The sequence below is a fragment of the Ambystoma mexicanum genome, chromosome 12 (assembly GCF_040938575.1).
Source record: "Ambystoma mexicanum isolate Mex_15411 chromosome 12, UKY_AmexF1_1, whole genome shotgun sequence".
Lineage (NCBI taxonomy): Eukaryota > Metazoa > Chordata > Amphibia > Caudata > Ambystomatidae > Ambystoma > Ambystoma mexicanum.
The window spans coordinates 469445083-469462839 of NC_090936.1; the positions used below are offsets into that span (position 1 = coordinate 469445083).

At 50.6% G+C, this 17757-nt stretch overlaps 1 protein-coding gene across 1 annotated transcript in view; it reads right to left on the reverse strand.

Annotated features, from left to right (window-relative positions):
* Nucleotides 1–17757, reverse strand: part of TRIM24 (tripartite motif containing 24) — a 1617419-nt gene that overhangs the window by 1011082 nt on the left and 588580 nt on the right. The window contains exon 8 of the mRNA XM_069628744.1: nt 17140–17254. Coding sequence (XP_069484845.1) covers nt 17140–17254 — 115 coding nt within the window. The remainder of the gene's footprint in view (nt 1–17139; nt 17255–17757) is intronic.

Consider the following 17757-nt stretch of genomic DNA (forward strand, 5'->3'; position numbering starts at 1 on the left):
ACACTTCGGCAAATGGGCACATACTTGCAAAAGGATATGCAACAGACACGCTGTGCGGGGCGATTTCGCCTGCTTCATCATTGGCAGCTACCACAGCGTTTAGCCACGTGCCCATCAACGAGATGCCTCACCTTGGCAACAGGACGCGGAACTCGCCACGTGTTACAAAGGCAACGATCATGTGAACAAACATCCTTGATGTCCATACGCCCGTCTGCTAATCGTGTCTCTATGATGACACGGTACGGAACCAGTTATGTGTCACGTACGCAACGATCACGTGACTCGGTATCCGTGGCAACCCCATAAAAAAGCAGCTGTTCGCGCCATACCTCGCTTCTCAGCTGTAGTTCCTACTCAGCCTTTGGCGTTTTCGTTTCTGGATTCTTGCTGTTTTGGACCTGTTCTGACCTCCGACTACGTTTCACGGACTGCCTTTCGCCTTGACTTTTTTTGCCGTGCTGCCTGGTTTTGCTACTGGCTTCTTCAGCTCTGACCTCAAACTCGGAATAACGGATTGCTTCTGGATCACCCTTCTTTGTGTTGTTTTGCCTGGATTTTGCAGTCTCGCTTCTTGCCTTCCGGATCACCACAGACTTTTGCTGGAGCTATTCCCCATTCCACCTGAAGCTCCCATCCTGACAGGATTCATTGACTCTTCCCTGTCCCTCAAGGACTTCCAGTGAGCTTTCATCTTGCCTGACCTTGTCACCAGGGTTGCTCTCTGCTGCTGCAACATAGCTCACTGAGGGGGCAGTGACACCGGCCTGGGGTACCCTTTTACTGTTTTGTCCACCCATCTTTACGGCCTACATACACCTTCCGGGTAGGTGCCCTCATTGTCTGTTTCATTGTAGTTGCGCATGCCCTTGAGTTTGTTGTGTATATTGCCTAACCTGCCCATTTCCTTTGCAGCCACTCGGAGGAACCAGTGTTCCTGTTCCTGCCACCTGTGGCCCTAATAATCGAACAGCGAGTTTCTTGTATCTCGCTGTTGGGTACTTAGGACGGAGGTATACATAATCTACGTGATCCACGAGTCTTGACATACAGGTATCCTTTGTTGGGGAAGTTTTCCTAGAATCCCACCTGGAGGTAAGACTTTAGATAACCATCCCAGTGGTTGGAAGATCCCCCAACTCTTACTAACAGTCTGTACTACTGCTGGAACCTTGGTATAGTGGCAGAGCAGTCAGGTTTATCTTAAGAGGAAGATGTGAGCTGTGGGTAAGTAGACTGAACCCAGCTAGACATCAAGGAAGCACTTACACATAGTTTCTATAAAATATTTATTATATTTACACCAGAATCGCCTTAAATACTTCATACGTTTACATAAGAACACTTTGGAATACTATAATATATACTTCAAAGAACACGTCTTTGTTTGTAAGTGTTCAAGGTTACATTTGTTGCAAAGTTAGAAAGGGAAAAGACAATGCTATAGTATTACCAGGTTACTCACCACCTTACTCCTAGTCCATAGTCCCTTTCCTCCATACTTATGGGACATCTCTCCGTCCTGTGGGACGGGACCGGAGCACTTTGTAAAAAGCATCCACATTTTTTTCAAAAATGTGTCCCTCCTCTCTTTCCTGCGCGGGGCCCGGCACACGGCCGTAACCCTGCCCACCTTGGCTCCGCCCCGTGCATCGCCCTTCAGTCCTTTTCTATCGCAGGGTCAAAGACCCATTAGCAATAACAGAGGAACCTTATTAGAGGGGACGGCGGGCGTATGGAAGAAAGGGGACTATGGACTAGGAGTAAGGTGGTCACTACGGTGAGTAACCTGGTAATACTCCTTCGTCCCGTCCCCTTTCCTCCATACTTATGGGAGATTCCCAAGCCCTCCTTTACAGGAACTATGGGTGGATGGAAATGCCCCTTACCGAAACAGGTTCTTCAGCACAGCCTGGCCAAACTGAGCCTAGGCTCTAGAGCTCATGTCGAGGCAGTAATGCTTACAGAAAGCAGATGGGGAGACCCAAGTAGCTGCTTTAGCGATAGACTCCCAAGGAACATATTTCTGAAAAGCAACCGCGGCTGCTTTGCCCGCAAGATACCTTTAGGAGGTTTCAGCTTTTGGACGATGAAAGACTCCGTGATACAGGCGGCAATCCATCTGGAAATAGATGCCTTAGACGCTGGCCTGCCCTGAGGGTTACGGGAGGTCACAAAAAGTTGAGAACTCCGAAGCTCAGAAGTCCTGTCCAGGTAGAACTTAACAGCTCTTCGGACATCCAGGCAGTGTAGAACCCTTTCCGCCTCCGAGGCAGGGTTCGGAAAAAAGACCGGAAGGGAAATCGACTGATTCAGATGGAATTCGGTCACTACCTTTGGTAGGAAAGCTGGGTTTGTCCGAAGGACTACCTTGTCCTTGTGAAAGACCAAGAAAGGATGCTCCACTGACAATGCCTGGAGCTCACTCACTCTCCTCGCTGACATAACGGCGACCAGAAAGGACACTTTCCAGGACATGTACTTGAGGTCAACCGTAGCCATTGGCTCAAAGGGTTTATGGCACAGCGCCATCAGGACTACATTTAGGTCCCAAAGCGGGTGCGGACTACGAACCAGAGGGTAGAGGCGTGTCAAGCCAGCAAAATGTCTCTTCACCACCGGGTTAGAGCATTAGAATACCGGTCTGTAGAGAGGTAAGCGGAAACCGCTGAGAGATAAGTCATGCAAGACAGAACATGAACCACTGACTCTGCTAGGGAGGATACGAATGACAGCACTGTGTCAATCGTTGCCACCCTTGGGTCCAATTCTTTCTCCAAACACCAATGACAGAACCTGAGCCATTTACTCTTGTAATGGGATCTGGTCGAGGGTTTCCTGGCTGCCTGGATAATGCGCATGTTATCCGCAATACAAACCCAAATGCTCTAGAGTCTTGAACTCAGGCACCATGTCGCCAAGTTGAGCGATTGTGGAGAGGGGTGCCACATCTGTTGTTCCCCTTGGTGAAGAAGATCGGGAGTTACTGGTTTCCTGATCGGCGGACACACCGACAGGTGTTCAAGTTCTGAAAACCAAAAACTGGCCGGCCACCACAGAGCTATCAGTAGAAGAGAACAGTTGACAGAGCTCTTCAACTTCCAAATTGCACGATGAACTAGGGGAAGAGGCGGGAAGGCGTAAGCTCTCACGTAGTGCCATGGAATCTCAAGAGCGTCCTCCAGAGAGGAGGCTCCCAGCCCCCCTCTGGAGGCGTACTGAGGAAGCTTCTTGTTTACCGCCGTGGCGAAGAGATCCACCTCCGGTGTGCCCCAACGCGAGAAAATCCATGAGAGGATCTCCGCCTTCAACTCCCACTCATAGCTGACCACTATCTGCCGGCTGATGGCATCCGCAGGCATCAGCAGTGACATTCAGCTGGCCCGGGATGTGCACTGCAAGCAGCCAGACCCCAAGAAGCACGCCCCACTCCCAAATCTGGATGGACAGGTCCACGAGAGGGGGAGACTTCATTCCCCCTTGCTTGTTTATGTAATACATTGATACCACATTGTCCGTTCTTATGCGGACCACCTTGTTGACAATGAGCGGTCTGAACGCCTTGAGCGCCAGAAAAATCGTCAAATGATTTATGTGCAGGAGCTTGTCCTGAGGCGACCAGAGGTCCGAGACCTGAAGAAGATCTAACGTCGCAGCCCACCCCAAAAGGGAGGAGTCCGTTGTGATCGTCACCATGGGGGCTGGATCCTGAAACCCCGCGCCCACTGACAGGTTGCTGAGAGATGACCACCAGTCCAGGTCCGCTCTCATAGAATCCAGAATCATTATCCGCTTGGAATCCGGGTCCAGAGCCTGACGCCAGGAACTCCGAAGAGCCATCTGGGTCCGTCTCATTTTGAGACGAGCAAGAGGAAGAGCCAGCATGCACGAGGCCATGAGGCCCAGAAGCCTCGGGAACCACCAGGCAAACATCTGACACGTAGCCAACAGATCCGCCATTCTGTCCCTGGTCAATACTCGGCAGTCGATCGTGTTCCAACGAAAACCCAGGAAAGTCAGGTCCTGTGAGACCGTCATGGAGGATTTCCGCCAGTTCACCGACAGCCCAAGATGGAACAGGAGCTGAAGGAGAGACTGGAGGTAGGAGCCAGTCCAAATACGGATACACATGGATACCCTGGAGACGAAGATAGGCCGCAATGAAGACACGCGGCGCTGAGCTGAGGCCAAAAGGAAGCACCCAAAACTGGTAGTGCTCCTCTCCCAAAGAGAAGCAGAGGTATCTCCTGTGTGGATTCCAAATCAGGAAATGCATGTACGCATCCTGAAGATCCACCATGCTGAGCCAATCGCCCATCTGCAAAGAGGAGAGAATCTGGCCGGGCGTGATCATCTTGAATTTCTCTTGGGGTGGGAAAAGATTGAACTGGGAAAGGTCTAGGATGGTGCGCAGGCCAGCCTGGTTGGGTTTGGGCACCGTAAACAGCCGGGAGTAAAAGCCCTCCCCTCGCTCCCCGAGGGGAACGGGTTCCACAGCTCTAAGGTGCAGAAGTTTCTAAACCTCGGCCTTGAGGGAGGGTGAGCCCGACAGCTGAAAAGGAGGGTTGAGAGGTGGGGTAGGGGGTAAAGGTAAGCGGAAGCCCGCTCGAGCGAATGACAAGACCCATCAGTTTTCTGTGATGGTCTGCCACGCCTCCCAATAAGACGCAATGCGTCCTCCCACCGGAGTCTCGTGCGAGCGCGGAAAGCCCTCATTTGGCAGGCTTATCGGTGGCGGTGCCACCTGAACCTGATGAGGAGGCTGAGGAGCGGGAGAAAAACCGCATACGCTGTTGTCTACGGCGGTTATTCCCAGCAGGAGTATCCACTCTGTGAGATTTGCGGTCGAGGAAGCCCCTAAAACCAGAGGAAGATCGACTTTGCGACAACGGTCTTTTGGATTTGAAAGGAGCTTTAATCAGAACAGAGAATGATTTAGCCGTCTGCGTGCTATCTTTGGTTTTGGTGAGCTCTACATCAGTAGAAGAGTGAAAAAGCTCCTTACCATCGAATGGAAGGTCCAGAACTTTGCCTTGCACTTCCTTCGAAAACTTAGTGGCATGCAGCCATGCTTGCCGCGAGGTATCAACCCCAAGCATCAGGCCCCGAGCCGAGGTGTCTACGTGATGAGCCACAGCCTCCAGGAGATCCTGGGCCAAGACCCTGGCATCGGAAAGGCCCCCTCTGAAATCTTCCAACTTCTCGACCGGAATGTGCTCCTCAAACTCCGACAGACCTCTCCACAACCGCATGTTAGATCCCGCCAAAATCAATTCTGCATTGGCCTGCCTGAGCTTTAAGGCCGAATTGGCAAAGAGTTTCCTCCCTAGGGAGTCCAGGAGCTTGTCCTCCTTTCCCAAGACCTGAGTAGCCGTCGCGAAGGAGGATGCTGCAGGCCTGGATTGCAACGTAGCCGCATCCACCACTGTGGAGGAGGGAGGTGTAACGCTCACCTGGCTCCCACGGAGGCGTTGACCTGGTCTGGATTGCGGTGACCTCTTCAAGCGTGATGCGCAGGATTCGAAACACCGACTGAACTGGACCCCCAAATCTGGCTTGTCTGGCCCGTAGAAAAATCTTTCTGTAGGTGGAGAAAGGGGATTAACTGTCTGCAGAGTATTGTTATTGCTTCCCACCTCCCCTTTGCTCTTCTCTGACCACCTCCGAAATCCCCAATGAAGGCTCACCTGAATGTTTGAATGGATGAGCTCTCCATCCTGCTTCTGGTGCAGGGGCGCGTATTTGACCAGTTACTTCACTGGTTTCGGAAGGCAAAATGCCGTAAGTATGCAGTTTAAAAAGTTCCAGAGTAGAGTCTTCTCTTTGTTTGCTTTTCTTAACCTGCGATCTGTCCTTATTTTCAGGTGCAGAGTGGAAGTGATGCTTCGATGGATATTGCCGGAGATAAACTCAGGTGAGTTCGTGATAAAATGATCCCTTTAAATGTCTTTGAATCCCTCTAGTAATGTCTTTCTTTTTTCCCCTTAGGGGCCGGGGTGCGGTACCAGGCCAAGAAGTGGCGCCGACCCAAAATGAGGAGTGGTTCCGTCAAATATGGCCAGGTAAGTCTTGTGACGGAAAATCATGCTTTCCTCATTTGTTCCTCCTGCTCACCTTTTGTCTCTTCTTCTCCCCTGCAGGTGCAGAGATGTGGCGGAATGCCCAGAAGGTCGCAGTGGATAGTGAAGAGCCCACGAGGAAGGTGAGTGAAGCGCGGCGCTGCAACAAGTAGTGCGATGCTTTTAAAGAATGTCTATCTTCAGGATCGCTGGCGTGATGATTCAGGACACAGGTAGGAAGTTAGATTAAGTTCTTGGTTTTCACCTTTTCTCTTCCCTTCCTTCCTTTCAGGTATCCCAAGATCGAGGCGGGCGTGGCTGGAGGCAAGATGCAGGAGCAGGCACGGTGAGCGTTCAGCTGCTAGATGCAGAGCAACGCGAAGCACGTGTGGCAGTCCGGGCGTGGTTTAAATAGCCTTGGAAGAAGTTCCAGGTAAGTATTCTTCCACGGTCCCCACCCAAGTAAAATAGTTCCTTTGATAAAATAGTCCCTCCTAAGCCTCATTTGGCTTGAGGCTTCATGCAGCATGGTCTGCGTCAGGTAAGTGCACCAAACACCCTCTTTTATGAGCCTGGCGCCTATGCGCCAGGACTGATGTCCAACATGAGCCTGGTGCCAAAGGCGCCAGGACAAAGTCCAAAGAGCCCCTATTAGGGGCCGCTGGGCTTTTACCCGAGGGCATGATGCCTGCTCCCGGGGGTGCTGGGCCTGTCCTGGTGCTCCGGGGGTAGGCATCATGACAGCACTCCCCCCCCCCCTCCCCCAAGGCCCCGCCCAAGGTCATTCCCTCTGGAGGTTTCGGTTTGTTTGGGAAATCCCGATGGAACTTTTTTACCAGCCGAGGTGCATATACGTGGTCGCTGGGTTCCCAAGACCTTTCCTGAGGCCCGTACCCTTTCCAATCAATTAGATAGAAAAGTTTTGATTTTGAAATTTTAGAATCCAAAATGTTCTTCACCTCGAATTCAGGCTCCCCATCTATCTGAATTGGTTCTGGTGGCTTTATTAATCTGGTTCCTGGTTGCACTGGTTTCAAAAGTGACACATGAAAAACGGGATGAATCCGCATGTTAGCTGGCAGATCGAGGACTGATGTCCAACATGAGCCAAAGTCCAAAAAGCCCCTATTAGGGGACGCTGGGCTTTTACCCGAGGGCATGATGCCTGCTCCCGGGGGTGCTGGGCCTGTCCTGGTGCTCCGGGGGTAGGCCTCATGACAGCGGCGGACAAGACGACAAGGCCACTTCTTCCGAAGAATGCAGCCTGTACCTCGCGTCAATCTTTTTATTGACAAAAAGTCCCAAGTGTGGCTTTTCCCAAACTCTTCGGACCTCGGCCAGAACGTCCTTCTGCAAGAACAGGCTGGTACGCTCCAAGGGAGACAAGGTGAACGCCCCAGAAAGCACGCCCTCCTGCGGAGCGGGTGCCGCGGGCACCGGAACATCTAAGAAATTCATCATGTCCAGTATCCGGTCATGAAAGGCTCTGATACAGCGGGGAAGGTCCTCGTTGTCCTGATAGCCTTGAGGGTCATCTGACAGGTCAGGATCCTGCTGAGCCCTGAGAGGCACTGCCTTGTCCACTGGGGACAATGGTGGCAAAGGCGGAAGCGCAGGGGGAGGCACCACGGGCAAGGGATGCGCCGGCGGGACCACCGGAGGAACATGTGGGGCCGGAGGCGCAGGTGGACATATCTCCTTGAAAAGCCCTTTGAAATATTCCCTCATGGGGTCGGTGCGCATAAGCGCTTGAAATTTACCGAAAAAAGCATCCTCAAGAGATTGTTTCGGAACCTGAGGAGGCCTCTCATGAGGTGGACAAACCCAGGGACGTAACGGGGAAGGGTGATACACTGGCCCCTCCACCGACGTACCCACATAAATCAAGGGAGCCGCCCCCGCAGGCAACGAAACATTGTGCGGAAGAGGCATCCGGGCGTTCCAATCAAACCAGCCAGTAAGGATGCGCACAAGGGACCTTGGGTTCACCCAAAGGACCGAACCCTACACCAGGGGCCGATGGCGTAGTTGTAGGGGTAGTACCTAAAATGGCCACCGTGGTCGTGGCGGGAACGGCCGCCATTTTGTCCTCATCTGAGGGGAACTGCGGCACGTGAGGAAGTGAGGCAGGGGTCCCCGTCGATGGGTCAGGGGTCTTAATTTTAGCCTTAACGTAAGGAACCTCGGCAGAGCCGGTACTATGAGGCCTGGAATGTTTCTGCGACATACCAACCGCCAACTGAGCCTTCGAAGGAAGGGCCTCGGCACTGCCGGTAAAAGAAGAAACTCTCTTCTTTGCCCCCTCAACAGATCTGGTATCACCACAAGCGCGGGAACGGTGAGCAACCGCTTTCACCGACAGGGGCTTGCCCGGTCCCTCAGAACTGTTGGTAGCCTTAGCCTCTGTACGAGGGACCTCGGACCTAGGCCCGGTAGAAGCCTTATCGGCACGGGCCTCGAACATCCGTTCGGTAACTTCAAGCCCAGCCAAGGCCTCAGGCGCACCCCGGTTTTGTTTTTGAGGGAAGCCGAAAGAGCGGCCTCAGAGCAAGCTCCAGTACCCCTTGACTCAGTAGAACTGGGCCTAGAAACAGCCCCCACAGGAGGGGCGTCGGAGCGTACGCCGGTGAACACAGGCCCCTTACGGAGACCCTCAGAGAAAACTCCGGTAGAATTATTAGGCCCGACAGGCACCTCAGGGCGAAACCCGGTAACAGAGCGATCAACGCCCATCCCGGCACGAGAGGAACCCGGGAAGGTATCCCCCGGCCGGGGTGCTCTGAAAAGTAAAGAACTTACCGGCCGTTTCTTCTTCTCATCGATGAACGTTTGAAAATGAGAAGGAGGAGTTTGTCCGAACACCTCCTCCCACCGCTCCAACCGACGTTGAAGTGCCCGGACCAAAAGGGAGTCACAGTAAAAACAGGAGTCCCAACGGTGTTCCGGACCCAAACAATCTAAACAAAGAGGATGGGGATCCGCCCTCGCGAAGCGACGGTGACACGATGAACAGTCTGGAAAATCTAGTTTAAAAGACATAGACAAACTAGTAAACTAACGCTAGCGAGAGCCAGAGAGGAAAGCAGGGAAGAAACACTTCTGAGGATGCAAGTGGGTCCGGCCCCGATCGTGCGGAGAAAAGGACTGATGGGTGATGGGCGGAGCAGAGCCAAGGTGGGCGGGATTACGGCCGCGTGCTGGGCCCCGCGCAGGAAAGAGGGGGGGGACACATTTTTGAAAAAAATATTGATGCTTTTTACAAAGTGCTCTGGTCCCGTCCCACAGGATGGAGGGATGTCCCATAAGTATGGAGAAAAGAGGACGGGACGTAGGAGTATTAACAGTAACTATGCGCAGGTTCTAAGCAGAAATACGATAAGACATTTACTTTGCATACACATATAAGCAAGTGACTTTATGGATGGAAAATGGTTAGGTAGTATAGTACTAGCAGTGTTCAAGAGTCTAGAGATGTTTTTTTTTTGCACAGCAAGTCTTAAGTCCGAAAGTGCAACCCTAGCTAAAGGCAGTTCGAAGAGGGCTGAAAGTCTTGACAAGCAGTAGAATACAAAGGATGTGGATTTCTTCAAGTCTCTAGTCTTTAAGCGAGCAGCAAGTTAACAACTAACGGTGGAGACCCTATTAAGGACTCGACAAGGGGACACAAGCAACAGCTTGGGTCTGAGGTAAGAGGGGTGTACCCTGGACACCTTTATGTGCACTCCAACACTCTGGAGCGACTTCACGGATCAAGTTAAGCAATACTTTTTTCCCCCACAGTACCTTAGATTTGAATATGATGTTGTGGCTGAATTCTCTTCGATGTGGCGGTGCTGGATCCGACCTCCGGATTCCTTGGTCTGATGACGAAAGGAAGGAGGCAGGGCAATGACTGGGATCTCTCAGCACCAGTCTCGAGGGAGGACCTCTGGCACTGCTTTCATCAACTTCTTGGGTCACTCCGTGGATTTGGTGCATTTTCTGCTGCACCAACAAAGGACACGATTTACCTGGTCAAACATCTTCACTTGCCACAGTCCCACACTCGGCTGAGGGGGTCTGGGCAAGTTTGTTCGGATCTCTGGAGTGTCCTTGAGGGCTCAGCAAAGATTTGGACGAGTACGAACGATGCACTCGAAATAGGCAGCAAGTCTCCTGGTATTGGGCTTCTGCAGCTCTGGAAGCTCCTAGGACCTCAGGAGATGGCTTGTTTCAAAGTTTGCCCTGGGATTGGTTGTTCCCACCAACCAAAGGGAAGGAGGAGTCCTCTTCAGAGCTCCTCTGTCGCATAGGAACCTGGAAAAGGACAGCAGTTGTTGCTTCACTGTCTTGCAAAGAGTTTGCAGGCGTCTTTGGTCATCTTCTTCGGTTACTTCAGTTTCCTGTAGTCTACTTGCTTTACACTGCGGAAGCCTCACCTTTTATACAGTTCCAGCACACACTCCTCTGCAATCTCTCTCACCATTTTACAGAAAGAGGCGTCCAATCACGACAGCCAGACCCCCTGTGGATGCTAGACCTATTCAGGCACTCTAGCAGACAAAGGACTGGGGTGGGTGGAAGAAGACTCCCCCGCTTCCTGCCTGCCCAGACACACTGGAGCCTAGGTGGGGGATACCTACTGGTTCCTGCCAAAGGCAAAACACGCAAAGACCTCCCCCTCCCAGAATGGTAGAAGGGCTAACAAAGAACAACCACGCTAGTAATGGGTGCCCCTATTGTGCACTACTATGGACATATCCTGCGGTATACAAAATACACAATAGTTGGTAGAACACATCCACTGCCACCAGCACTAACTAGGAGGATGTCTCCGTTAATGGACATTTGTACCGCGCACTATCACCACCGAAGTGGTCCCCTGGCACTCTGGCAGCTCTGAAAAAGGGGAGGAGAGGGGGTGGGTTAGTGGGAATAAGCTGGAAAAGTGCAAGAGAGCATTGATGTGCTGTTTGCAGCCTCAGCCCGGTGGGTCCGTTGGCTGGGCTTGGGGTGTTTGACGGTCGATAGTCGTTGCGTGCTGTTGTGCAAGTCTATGTGTGGTTTGTTTTGTTGCTGCATTGTTGTGAAGTTTGTGCGGATTGCTGCGTTTAAGGCTTGTCGTTGTCTTTGGTTAGAGTTTGAGAGGTGTATGCAGAGGGATGATATTGTTAGTTGGTTGGCATTGCTGTCCCCTCAATTATGGGATTCCATCTAGGTACGGCACATGCTGACATTCACATTTCTATCTAGATGTGACGCAAGCTAGGGTTCAGAATTCCATACAACTGTGGCACATGCTAACAATCACATTTCTAGATGCGACGCGAGCTAGGGTTCAGAATTCCATACGAGTGTGGCACATGCTAACAATCACATGGTTGCAGAAAGTTACACCAAAAAGTCACAGGAGCAGAGAGAAGGGGGATACTAAGTATCCCTTTGGCACTCCACTGAAGGTGGTGTGTGCCAATCTCTCAGACTATAGAGTTTTGGGAGAGACACAAAGTATCCTTAAGAACTGTAGTTACTTAAGGCTATAGAAAAATATTATTAAAGAAGTAACCCAAGGGTCCACAGCAACACTGCTCATAAGGAGCTGTGTGCTGCAGTAATAAACGCAGATGCCTTTAAGAGCAATGGAGCAGACAGACTACGCAGTGCAGGTAAGATTACAAAGAATAGAGTTCCAAAACACAGAGCCCACAAGAATAAATGAGAGGAAAAAGGCTCCACTTATTCATTCAGGATTAAAGAAAAAGGTCCAGAAGTCCATCACAAGTGCTGGGGATCTCACTAGGAGAGGGGGTGAAGCATACAAATAATCAATCTCCCTGCACCCTATGCATGGCACCTTTCTCCAACAGTGAAAGAATCTCCTGTAGAAGGAGCAGATCTGGTTCCCGAAGAGATTGCTCTGTCAGTGGACAATCTGGGGGCCTTTGTAGAAATGGGAGACTGTACCCTTGGCCCAGTGTCTGTAGTGTCCATGCATAAGAAGTAATGCAATGCCATTCTTGCAGATGCTAAGTCAACCTGCCTCCCGCCGAGGTCCTGTGAGTTCAGAGGTTATGGGGGCTGTGGCAGAGGACAGTTAGGAGGTGGCTGCCTGAGCAGTTTTTCCTCTGCGGTCGCTGGTGGCACTTGTGAACCTCCTTTGTCCTCTCTGGGTAGCTTGACCTCTTCCCCTTTGGCCAAATGAGGAGTAATATTGAAAGGCTGGCCTGAGCGGGCAGGTGCTGCTGTTGTGGCTGACCGATGGCTGCCCCTAAACATTTCGCAGCCCTAGAAGCTTGTAGCTTTTCCAAACTGTCGTTTGCCATTGGTACAAAAAAGGTTGGACCCATTAAAGGGCATGTCCAGGAGCCTTGATTGGACATCGGGGTCAAACCCAGACTTGTGTAACCATGCAGATCTTATAACAGCATACAAGCCCATACACCAGCTGAGGCAGTGTGACGCATCAAGGGCCAACTAAAGGACTAGCAGGAAGCCTCCTTGTCATCACTGATGAGATTGTTAAAACCATCTCTCATCTCCCCTTGGGAAATGTTTTCTGCTGCCTGGGAAATTAAATTCCACACTATACAGGTGTATTTCGCTAGAGCAAAGATGTATCAATGGCTTTCAGTTCCATGCTTCCAGCAGAGAAAACCCTCTTAACCAGTGCCTATCCGAGGGGTATGTTCGGAAAAGCTGCAGCCTTTGAGGTGGAAGTAGCCACCTGCACCACCAAACTCTCTGGCGAAAGTTCCTCGAGAGGAAAACAGGGTCAACAGGCGAAGAGTGGTGTCTGCGTTACGCTCACCTGGTATCCACGGGGGCGTCACACGATACTGGATGGAGGTCTAAGCTCTATCCCGGACCCCTCTCTGCTTGGTTATGTGCCAGACGTTGGGTAGTGCCTATAACAGGAGAATGGAGGGTTAAGATACTGGTTCTGTGATGGGTGGACTCCCACCTCCCTCTGGTCCAAATCCCCTCCGTTGGGGTTCTTGCTCACCTTAGGTTTTTGTGCGTTGAACTCTCCGTCCTGTGTCTCTGTGCAGGGGCGCGTGGTTGGTGCAGGCGTTCCGTGGACCTAGTTGCTTCACTGGTCCGTGTGCCCTTATGTCGGGTCCAGACCGGCTGTGACTCCGACTCTGCTTGCTGTCTTCCAGGTGAGTTATGATGTCTTTTCCGTCTTTATTCTGTCTCTTTCTTTCTCTCCGTTTTCTCTGTCTTCTCCGCGTCTTGCTTTGCTATGCTGTTCCCTAACAAGGTCGCTTTTTGTTTTCATAGGGATGGTTGCGATCTCGGAGTTGCTGCGCCGATGGCGAATACCACGGTGAGTTATTGATGCATGGAGTACTGCGCTGTTTATTGGTGTTAATTGCTAACCTGTGTTCTCTTCTCTTTGTACAGGTTGCAGTGATGTTCCGCAGTGATGAGCGATCGAAGCGCTGCTTGCCCAGGTATGTGCTTTGTTAATGCTGACCTTGTTCCTTCTCCCTTGCAGGTTGCGGTGAAACCCGGAGATTGGCGAGGTAAGAAAAGCGCAGGGTGCTGCCAGGACTCGCTGCTTGCCCAGGTAAGAATTGCTATTAATGCTGTCCTTGTTTCTTTACCTTTGCAGGTTGTGACGAACTCCGGAGATGGGAAAGGTAAGCGAAGCGCAGGATGGATTCAAGACTGGTTACTTCACAGGTAAGTGTTCTTGCTCACTAATGCTGTTCTTGTTCTTCCAGGTTATTAATGGAATCCGGATCTAGGGCTTCAGGACCGGGCCGCCGGAGAAGCAGATGAGCAGGAGCTGGACACAGTGAGCGTTACGCTGCAGGAGTGCAGAATAACGGGAAGCGTGTTCTGCTGTTTGGGTGTGGTTTAAATAGTTTAAATAGCCAAGGTAAAGTAGTTCCAGGCCAAGTAGTTCCAGGCCCAGCCACACCTAAAACACTAGACTGCATGGCTTGGTTCTAAAGAACTGAGCTGTGTAATAGGCCTCCATGTTGGATTAAGGTCCAAAACTGGTATTGCTTTATTCCTGATAATGAGCCTGGCGCCAAAGGTGCCAGGACTGTCTCCATGTATGTTTCTGATGGGAGTTTTAAGACCCTTGGGGCCAGTGTGAAGGGCTTTAGCCCCACTGCTGCCAGGGGGCTGTTATACCTGAGGGGGTCAGGGGCATGGATTGTGACAGTCTGGTTGCTGCCACTTTTCTAAAAATTGGCTTTTTAAATGCTGTATGGAAGGGCAGCACAGGGTCCTTAGGAGGGCCCCTATCCAACATGTCTGTACTGTCATCCTGGGTAATGTCCTTAGCAGGACGCCCCCCCCCCAACCCAAATATTCAATCAGCCTATTCATGGCTGTTATATAGGCTGCATTAGGGTGAGAGTGTATGGTCTGGAGTGCCAAATCCCACCTCAGGAGAGGTATCCAAACCACTAGCTTCTTTCAGACAAGTGGCAAGGTCTTCAACCGGGATTGGTCCAAGACCAACTCTTCTGGAACATTGGTAGTTCCAAAATGTTCATACCCGAAGGGTACGTCATCTTCCTCCTCCTCTTCCTCGAAGATGTACCTGAAGAAATCAGTCTTCGATCTGGGTTTAAAACCCTTCTCCAATGTCGACATCAAAGGGCCCTTCGACTTTGACTCCCTCAAGAAAGAAGTCACAGAAACTTTTTGCTTCAAGGAAGTCTCTGTGGTTGACGCTATATGATAAAACATCCCAGAAGTCTTCAGACTCAGGCTCTTGGGCGTGCAGCCTTGTTTTGGCTCTTTCGAGGGACCAGGAGGGGCCGCCTTTGAAAAGACATCCATCGTCTTTAATCTGAACTTTTCCCATTGGGCTGCAGAAGCAGTCTTACCTGGAAAACGTAGCCGATGTATGTCGGGCATGGAGTCAGAGGACGAGGAACCAGGACATGTTTCTTCAACCTATTCTTAGACGACAAAGCGGAAGAGTGACAGGAATCACTCCTGGATCTTGACCGTTTGGAATGACCAGATCGTTTCTTGGGCCTTTTAGAAGACTCACCTCTGGTGGAGCTTCTCCCTTTGGATGATTTCCTTTGTGAAAATGTGGCAGACAGAGACTAGGACACCGACCAACCTAGGGCGAGTTTAGATCTTCTCTCCTTCAAGGCCTTATGGGTCATCGATTGGCAGGAGCTGGACTCTACGATCTCATGTTGTTCACCAAGACAACCAAGACACCAGAGACAAATTCTATGCAAATCAGTGATTAACATCTGCTAGTCACAGTCCAAAAATCTTTAGAAGCCTGACTTCAGCGTTAAACATGGTGATGTTTTATTGAAAAGACACCAGTCAAGAGAGTCATGAGACGACTCGAACCGTACAAGGGCACGCTGTGCATACAGAAAAACTGAACTGAGTGTCATGATCCCTACCCCTGACCGCCACTGGCGAGTAGGCCTGCCAGGTAGGGCCAGGTTTCGGGGTTCCATTATGGCCTTAAAAGCCTTAAAATCTCACCCGAGACTCTCTTGGAGTCAGTCCTGGCGCCTTTGGCACCAGGCTCAATCTCTATGGAGAACACCTTTAGGTTGGGACTATTTTACTGGGAACTACTTGCTTGGGGGCTTCAGTCAACATGGAGGCACTCACATAGCTCAGTTCCCAAGAACTGAGCTATGCGGTATAGTGTTTAGGGTGTGGCTGGGCTGGGACTACTTTACTTGGACTACTTTACCTGAAGACTATTTAAACCACACCCAACAGCTGTTTGCAGCGTAACGCTCACCGTGTCCAGTTGAATAGCCAGTATTCTTTGCTGCCAGCTATTCTTGGAACCGCGTGCCTGCAGGGAGAAAAACATAGTTATTGGAATCCTACCTGTGAGTAGCATCCTGTCTTCAGCCCATCGTCAGCTCTGATTCTGCTTACCTGGAGGCATTCAATCCAACGAACTCCAACATCTGGGCACCGCATGCTTCCCGGAACACAGCAACCTTAAAAGGGGGAAGAGAGAAGAACAGCATTAGTGAGCGCATCCTCACGGTTCCACTCGAACAACGAAAATCACAAGATTCTTACCGGATCAGTCGCCTCTTGTTCAGCATCATACCGGAACATCACTGCAACCAGCGAAGAGCACCGTGGCCTACGAAGGAAGGGGAAAGACAGAGGTTACCATATACAAGGCAAAACAGCGCCGCGCATTACTTCCCGGGCAGCATCGCGCACACCACGCCTTTATTTACTGGCTCGTGCTCAGCTCCAACCCGCACAAAAAAACACCAGAACCTCTTTGCATACCTAAAGAGAGGAAATAAGACATTAATAACAATAAGAGGAAGGAAGCAAAGAACAGAATAGAATACCAAGACTGTAAAGCAGCAAGACCTATCTTAAAGACACTCAAAAGGGCTCGCACCAGTGAAGCAACTTGGTCGCTCACGCCCACACAAGACTACGCACCCCGCCACGAAGAGCAGGACGGAGAGCACGCCTTCTAAGGAATTAAGGCTCAACTTCCATCGGAGGCACTACCCAGGGATCGGGGGAAAAGGGTTTGAGGCGCATATTATCCAACCAGGGCTGAGTGGCGTCCCCGTGGATACCAGGTGAGCATAACACTGAGCCAACGGACGCAGTGTGTGCCATTTATGCCATTATCAACATCACATCCGGACTAGGGAATGGTAACGGTCGAGGGACAGTGACTCAAAGCCGCACAGCACCCTCTGCTGTGGAAACAATACCAAAACCGCCAAGTGGGAAACATCTAAGATGAGCAATCTGTGAGAGGGCACAACCCGTTACAAAGAGAAAAACTTTGCATCAATCACTAGATGGAGGACTACATCATGCATGGGAATCTAAAACAGATTAACAATCTGTAAAAACCTTTTTAACTGAATTCCAAATAGCTTTGTGGAGTTTATGGCCTAATCTTGAGGAAAAGGTAGTTGGTTTTCAGTTCAAGCTGCGTCTCTGCTAAAAGGTATTGTAATCCAGTACTCACATTCTTAGTTATCCAATCGACTCTGGTTAATACAAATGTAGCGAACACAAGTTCCACAGCACAATCCCACACATGTACAGAATCTAAACTATTAATCAGAAAATGTGATATATTTTCATATCATACCTAGATGAAAGATATGTTGTGCCCATGAGTTTGCGTCACACTGAAACTGTACAGAGTTTGTAATGGGCGTAGCATCACATCGTGCACGGAGGAGGTGGCGCAGTCGATAGGTAATCTGCAAGAGAAAGAATTTAAACATTAATATTTTTTGCGCCACCAAAATGCTGCCACATGACTACTTGACAATAAGCACTTAAGCAAGTGTTAAGTGAGACAAAATGCAGTTGTCAGAAACTAAGTATTTTAAAAAAAGACGCATTATCGATATTAGGTTCCCGACACCATGACATTTGCCAATCGCAATGCAACTAAATTTGAGGGTCTTACTGCGGGTGGCGGGGCATTACCAGGGGGAAAGGCCACCGCTAAGAGCATTATTGCTATATGCACTCACCCTGGCGATCTTTCTCCAGGATGTTATTTTGTGTATAAAGGAACTGGGCACTGCATGTGCCTAATTACCTTTATATAACAACAAAACAAAATGGCAGTGACAAAAGTAGGAAAAGTACAGATGCATTTCTTCCCCAGTTATATCACAAGGAGACATGATGGGGAGGTGGGGGAAGAAAATGGAGCTAGGTCACAGTATGGAGTTGGGGCCCAGCGAAACAATGT